Here is a 7299-nt window from a genome sequence, read left to right as displayed (position 1 = left end):
GCTGAGGCAGGAGAATTGCTTGAACCCGGGAGGCGGAGGTTGCAGTGAGCCGAGATTGTGCCACTGCACTCCAGCCTGGGCAACAGAGCAAGACTCTCTTAAAAAAAAAAAAAGAAGAAGAAGAAGAAGAACAGCTTGGGCCAGGTACAGTGGCTCTTGTCTGTGATCCCTTTACTTTGAGAGGCCAACACCAGTGAATCTCTTGAGCCCGGGAATTCAAGAGCAGCCTGGGCAGCATGGTGAAACCCCATCGCTACAAAAATTACAAGAATTAACCAGGTATGGTGGCCACACCTGTAGTTCCAGCGACTTGGAAGGCTGAGGTGGGAGGATCCCCTGAGCCCTCGAGCTCAAGGCTGCAGTGAGCCGTGATCGCACCACTGCACTCCAGCCTGGGCGACAGAGGAAGACCCTGTCTCCAAAAAAAATAAAAGGGAAAAGTTCAGAAATAGGTTTTATTTTTATCAAGGAGGAAATTGTTCTACCAGAAGTTTTCCTTTGCCTCTTGCTACCCCAAACAAGATGGCTTCTATGAATGAGGGAGAAGTGGGTGAAGGATGTAAGACAGACAAGTTTGGGATTTGCCACAGAACTCCATCCATCCTCCTCCCAGACCCACTGTGCTTCCTGGAGGTACTCACCATTAACAGTTTGGGATATATCCTTCTGGATATTTTTCATTCCACTTATATACACATTGTAGAAGATAATTGGACACTTCTCTTTCTTCCACACAATCAGCATTGCAATTTTGCTGTGTTGTTCTCCTCTTATCTATGGAATCAAGAATAAATCCTGATTGCTATAAGCCAGAGATTAAAGGGGGACCTACAGTCCAGCTATAGCCAATGAAGTGTGATGAAAAATTAGCTGGAGGTTTGTAGGAAAAGATTCTTTGCTCTTAGAAAAGAGCTTAATAAATAAATAAATGAAAGAGCTATAGCAGGAAAAGACCAGTCCCTTTTCTTTGACTGGTCCCTGGAGTGTATGAATGTAATACCTGGAACTGTGGACACTATCTTGCAATTATGATGAGATCTAGTCAGAGGATGGCAAGGCAGAAGGATGGGGAGTACCTGAACCCTTGCTGATGAAGTCAAGCCTCTGAACACCAACCTTGGTGCTTCCCCATTTCTAGACTTACTGTTTTCTTGGGGGATTTCTGGACTGGGCACGGTGACTCACGCCTGTAATCCCAGCACTTTAGGAGGCCAAGGTGGGTGGATTACCTGAGGTCAAGAGTTCGAGACCAGCCTGACCAACATGGCGAAACCCCGTCTCAACTAAAAATACAAAAATTAGCCAGGCATGGTGTCACGCATCTGTAGTCCCAGCTATTTGAGAGGCTGAGACAAAGTGCTTGAACCCAGGAGGTGGAGATTGCAGTGAGCCAAGATCACACCACTGCACTCCAACCTGGGCAACAGAACGAGACTCTGTCTCAAAATTAAAAAAAAAAAAAAAATTATCGTGGGGATTTCTGTGCCAAAGTCTAAATCATCAATCTGATATGCATGTATAAGTTTGTTTCCTTTTTCATATAAGTAGGATTATAGCCATATACATTAAGACTGAATTCCATTGCAAATCCAAAATAGCAGTGATAGAAACAGACAGAAGGGCACTTCTCTCTCAAATAAATGAAGTCCGCAAACAGGCAGTCCAAGGCAGGCATGGCATTCCATGAGGCAGGAACTGTGCCTGCTTCTCTATCTTGTGGTTCCCTCATCTTCAACACAATATGTTGCTCAAGCAGCAGCCATCATATTCACATTCCAGCCAGCAGGAAGTGGTAAGGAGTCAAAAAAGGCACAGCCTTTCAGAAGACGCACACCTCTGCTTACATCACATTGGCAGAGCATAGTCAAATGGCCTCACTTAATTACATGGGAGTTTAGGAAATGTTTTTGTGATTTGTTTGTTTGTTTGTTTTGTTTTGTTTTTGAGATGGGGGTTCAATCTGTCACCCAGGTTGGAGTGCAGTGGCATGATCTCTGCTCACTGCGACCTCTGCCTCCCAGGTTCAAGTGATTCTCCTGCCTCAGCCTCCCAAGTAACTGGGACTACAAGCAGGCACCACCACGCCCAACTAATTTTTGTATTTTCAGTAGAGATGGGGTTTCACCATGTTAGCCAGGCTGGTCTCAAACTCATGGCCTCAATGATCCACCCGCCTCAGCCTCGCAGAGTGCTGGGATTATAGGCATGAGCCCCTGTGCCCAGCCAGGAAATGTATTGTATTCTAAATAGCCACATACCAGCTCGAAATCAGGGATTCTGTGTTTATGGAAGGAGGAAATAGACATTGAGGGACAAGGCAGAAAAAAAAAAAGAAGAAGGAAAGATGTTGAGAGACAACCAGCAATCAAGGGACAACCAGTAATCTCTGCTACAATGCCATACGTATTGGTTAATGTGCTTTTTTCACTCAATGTATACTGGCTTTCTATCCATGCCTTATTCTTATACATTTCCCTTGTTATTTTGGGGGTTATATTGTCCTTATTTTTCTATCTTCTTCAGATAGAAAACCCAGTCATTTATTTGAGAACTTTCTGATTTTCCAATTAAGCATTGAAAGCTATAAATTGCCTTCCAAGCACTGTTCTAGATGCATCCCACAAATTTTGGTATGTTGCACTTTTCATTATCATTCAGTTCAAAACATTTTCTAATTTCCCCTGTGCTTTTTTCTTATGCCCATAGGTTATTCCGAAGTATGTTAATTTCAAAATATTTGGGGGTTCTCTGTTTATTTCCGTTGCAAATTTGAGACTTGTTTACTAATTCAACATACGGTCCATCTCAATGCATGTTTCATGTGCACCTGAAAATACTATGTGTTCTGCCATTGTTGGGCATAATGTTCTAAATACCAGTTAGGTCAAAGAGGTTGATAATGCTGTTCAAGTCTTCTCTATACTTAGTGATTTTATGCCTACTTGTTTTATCAATTACTGAGAAAGGAGTGTTGTATGTGTCTGTTTCTCCTTCCAGTCGGTCAATTTTTCCTTTACCTTTTTGCTTTTCGTGGCTGTAACACTTTTCTATAGTATGGATGTACCATAACATATTTCACCCATTGAAGGGCATTTAAGGTTTGTGCAAATGTTTTGCCCTTCATAACAGTGTGACATTGAATATTTTTACATGTATAGAAGAGATTACCAAATTCAAATTTACTAGTCAAAGGGCACATACATTCTACATTTTGACAGACCCTGCCAAATTACCCTCCAAAGGGGCTGTTTTGTTTATATTCAGATGAATCGTGCCAAATTCCCTGCTTTGTGACCCACATGAAATATTACCAGTCTCTTCTCATTTGACCTTCTACCGGGGACAAGATGAGAGAAAGTAGGAAGGAAGGTGTCTCGTTGCTTATTTTGCATTTCCCTAATTATAACAAAGTTGAGCTGTATTCTGCTCAATGACTGTGCCCTTTAGCTGCCCAAAACCACAGTGAAGCTTTGAAATTACAGCTTTTAAGGGCTGCATTAAATTCTGAGCCTAGACTATTTCATTCTTTATTCTCTGCCGGGGGTAGAGGAGTGTGCTCTATTCCATTACCAGAGCCATTACCAGAGCCTTGGTATCCAGTTACTGATACTCTTGGTATCAGCCCAGAGTTCTGATTCCAGAACAGGAAATCTGGCATCAGCCAGGTCTGAATTTGAATCCCTCTGGCTCAGCCATTTGCCAGCTCTGTGACCTTAGGCAAGTAACTTGGCCTTTCTGAACCTTTGGACAGTCAGTTTTACAAAGGAAGATGACAAGCACTTTGCACAGGTGTTATATAGATTAGAAACTGAGTGTGTAAAGCACCTCTCACAGCACCTAGCACCTAGCAGGCATTAATAACAATTAAATTTTTTAATAGCCATTCACTGGCACTTGACACGTGCAGAGCACTGAGTTTTAAGCCCTTTTCCCAGGTTATTTCATTAATCCTCACAACAGTAAGAGATAACACTATGCTACAGATAAAAGATAACTAAGACTCAAAGATGTTAAGTAGGTTGTCCAAAGTCACAGAGTTAGTAAAAAACAGCGCTAAGGATTAAATCAGAAATGTCCAACTTCTAACTAAGCCTGCTTCCCAGGGTAGCTGGCTTATTTGACAGATCAGGAAGCTGAGGCCCAGGGAGATGAAACGACACATGGAATGAAGTGGTGAGTGAGAAGCAGCCGTTTGAAGAAATATCCCCCTTCCTTCTGCGTCTGGGTGACCAGCTGGAGAAGAGACTGGAGAGAGTGGAGGCAGGGACAGCCACCCAGCAGAGGAGGCAAGAGCATGGAAAATGTCTCTTTCAGCCAATTTTCCTGAGGAACCCTGGCCGAGGCTCAGGGCTGGGAATGGAAAGTGTGCAGGGAGGAGGCGCAGCCGCGTCCATCCGGAGAAACTGTCTGCAATGTCCTGCCGGGAGAGGCCAGGGGGAGGGGACTGCTGGGACCGTGGTGGGTGAAGGAGCAGGAAGGGCAGATCCGGGAGGATGAGGATCTGGCATCTGTCCAGGGCCAGGTCTCCTGGGAGAGGAGGGGCAGGCATTCCCCGAGCTCCCTGCTTCCTCCTTGGGCTCCCCGGCGCTGCCAACTCCTGCTGTGCCCTGCCCATGTATCTGGGCATCAGTCACTCCTGGAATGGAGATGCTGGCAAACTCAACTCTCTGGGGATGTGCACAGCTGACTCAGGGAGGGTGCGGTGGCCAGGAAGAAGGATTGATCCTATTCTCAGAGAACTTCACCAGGACTGGTCAAAATCTGAGAGCCATCAGCCACATCAAATGCATCCTGATCTCTATGACATCAGTGTGGTCCCTCTGCCTGGTAAATCTCCTCTCGCTACTCACAATGTCCATAATTCCACCATTATGGATATAACCAAGGCTCTTACTCAGTATGCAAAGGTATGGGCATACTAATTGTTAAAATATTTAAATGCTTTCCTAATAGTTGGTAATAACCCCTGCCCTGAGTGTCCTCCAAGTACCAGGCATAACACACCATCCAGGCCTTCCTCTGGAACCCTCCAGGGCCCCTTCCCTTAACAGCCATTAAAGGGGTAGTACCCCTTCCATGGCAGGGCCACCCAGGGCTGTGTGGATCATCAGTAAGTGATGGTCACAATCATTATTAATACTTTTCATATCACTCCTGGAAACAACCCTTTGGATCACAACTTCGTCTCCTGTTTAAAGGCAAATGGTAGAAATTTAGAGGTGAAGAGGCCCTGTGCAGTCTCTTCATCTTTTAGATGAGGAAACTAATGCCCAAGGAAAAGCAGAGACTTGCCCAAGGTCACACAGCCTGGCAGTGTAAAACAAGGCATTAGAACACAGGTCCCTGACTCCTGACACTTCCTTTACGTGCCAGTTTATCTGGCCCCCTACACACTGACCTTGAGCAGGTAATGGAAGGAAGTGATGGGGAGGAACCTGTCTCAAGGAAGAACCGAGAGCCAATCATTTGGCTCTTTACCTGGTCACTATAGTCATGGCAACAGTCTCCTTGGTCACTGTCTCCTTAGAGATAGTTGCCATGGCAACCACCACCCCAGGGCACCAACTTTTTGACATTCAAGAGCCTTAAGATAAACCCAGAAGCAAGTCTGTTCCATAGCACCGACCCAGATCAGAGCTCCGAGTAGGAAAGAGACTTGCCCAACATCACACAGCAAGCTGGCAGTGAAACCAAGCTTCCTGAGTCCCTTACCCAAGGCTCTTACAGCAGCCCCACCCTCTCTACAGCTGACACTGCCCCTCCCCCATCCATCCCCATTTTTCTGCCTGCTTTGGTGCTTCCCACATTCCTACAGCCCTCAGTCAGGATCTCCTTCCCACGGCATCTCACCCTTGGCTGCCTGTCAGCCAGCCAATCCTCCTGGGAACAGGCTGACATGAGCTTTGTGTAGGATTCATCACAGGGGTTTGCAACACTGGCTGAGGCTCCCTGAAGACCAAAGAGCCTTCAACATCCTTTGCCCTCCAAAGGAAATAATCTCCAATGGTGGAATTTCAAGCTCTATGCTCAGAACTGAGTATCTCTTTTTGAGTGGTCGGGCCCATCCACTGTGTAAGGCAGAAGTTGCTGCCCTGCTCTGAGTCTGATCCCCTGGTTTGTTTTTATCAAGTCCCTTTTCCTCTCTCGGACTCAGTATCCCCACAGAAGACAAGGGGATGAGGATACTGTTCTACAATCACCATCACCACCACCATCAGAAGACTGCCAGAGACCAGACGGAATCTAGTGTTTCAGTATAACCAAACAAGGAATGGCCATGGTTTAAAGAACTGGCCTACCTTCCTGCTATCTCCTTTGGGAAAAATGGAATCTCAGGATTTGAAGGATGTCCCAGGCACAGGGAAGATCTTGAGCAAAAACAGGGAGGCTGAAAAGAATCTAGGGAACCTGTGAGTACTTAGTGTGTTGAAGTGTAAGGATAAAGAGAAAGTAGGGCCTATAATCCCAGCACTTTGGGAGGCCAAGGCAGAAGGATCACTTGAGCTCAGGAGTTCAAGACCAGCCTGGGCAATATAGTGAGACCCCATATCTAAAAGAATATAAATAAACAAATAAACACAGAGAAAGTAGCCTAGCAGGACAAGCCAGAGAAGATTAAAAGGGATCAGTCACCAGTCCCAGGGCTAAGGACATTGCCCTGTGGGCCTCAGGGACTCACCAAAGGTGCTGAGGCACTCCCCTGCCTGGGTCTAACCTGTGCAATTCTGATACTGTGGGATGGAGGGTTTGGAGCTGCATAGGTTGACAGGCAAAAGAGAGCAAGGAGCACTGCAGGAAATCATCCACTCATCCATTCATTTGATGAATATTTATTAAATGCAACCCAAGCTGTGTGACCTTGGGCAAGTTATTTAGCCTGTCTGTACCTCAAAGTCCTCATGTGTATAATGAGGATGATGGAGATGTCTGCCCCATACGATGGTGTGAGGATCAAGTGAGTTTGTAAATGTTCAGTGCAGTGCATGGGAGGCAAATCAGTACCCCATGGATGTGTGTTATAATTATAATGATTACTGAACATCTACTATGTGCTGAGCACTCTCTAGACAGTAGAAGTACTGGGTGAAGCTCAGTGTGAACACAGCATGCATAATTTCTGCCCTCAAGTTCACAGTCTCGTAGAAAAGACAAACCAAAAAAGACAACGTTATTAAAATAATAAAAAGAGGCTGGGCGCAATGGCTCATACCTGTAATCCCAGCACTTTGGGAGGCTGAGGTGGGTGGATCACCTGAGGTCAGGAGTTTGAGACCAGCCTGACCAACATGGTGGAACCCC

General features: G+C 45.6%; 1 protein-coding gene across 1 annotated transcript in view; it reads left to right on the top strand.

The window, feature by feature from the left end:
• The first annotated feature begins 4493 nt into the window (after positions 1-4493).
• The window catches only part of HM13 (histocompatibility (minor) 13), an 80505-nt gene continuing 77699 nt past the window's right edge, over positions 4494-7299 (top strand). The window contains exon 1 of the mRNA XM_011979878.1: positions 4494-4827. Coding sequence (XP_011835268.1) covers positions 4494-4827 — 334 coding nt within the window. The remainder of the gene's footprint in view (positions 4828-7299) is intronic.

The sequence above is a fragment of the Mandrillus leucophaeus genome, unplaced genomic scaffold, assembly GCF_000951045.1.
Source record: "Mandrillus leucophaeus isolate KB7577 unplaced genomic scaffold, Mleu.le_1.0 Scaffold206, whole genome shotgun sequence".
NCBI lineage: Eukaryota > Metazoa > Chordata > Mammalia > Primates > Cercopithecidae > Mandrillus > Mandrillus leucophaeus.
This window is presented reverse-complemented; position numbering and strand designations above follow the sequence as displayed.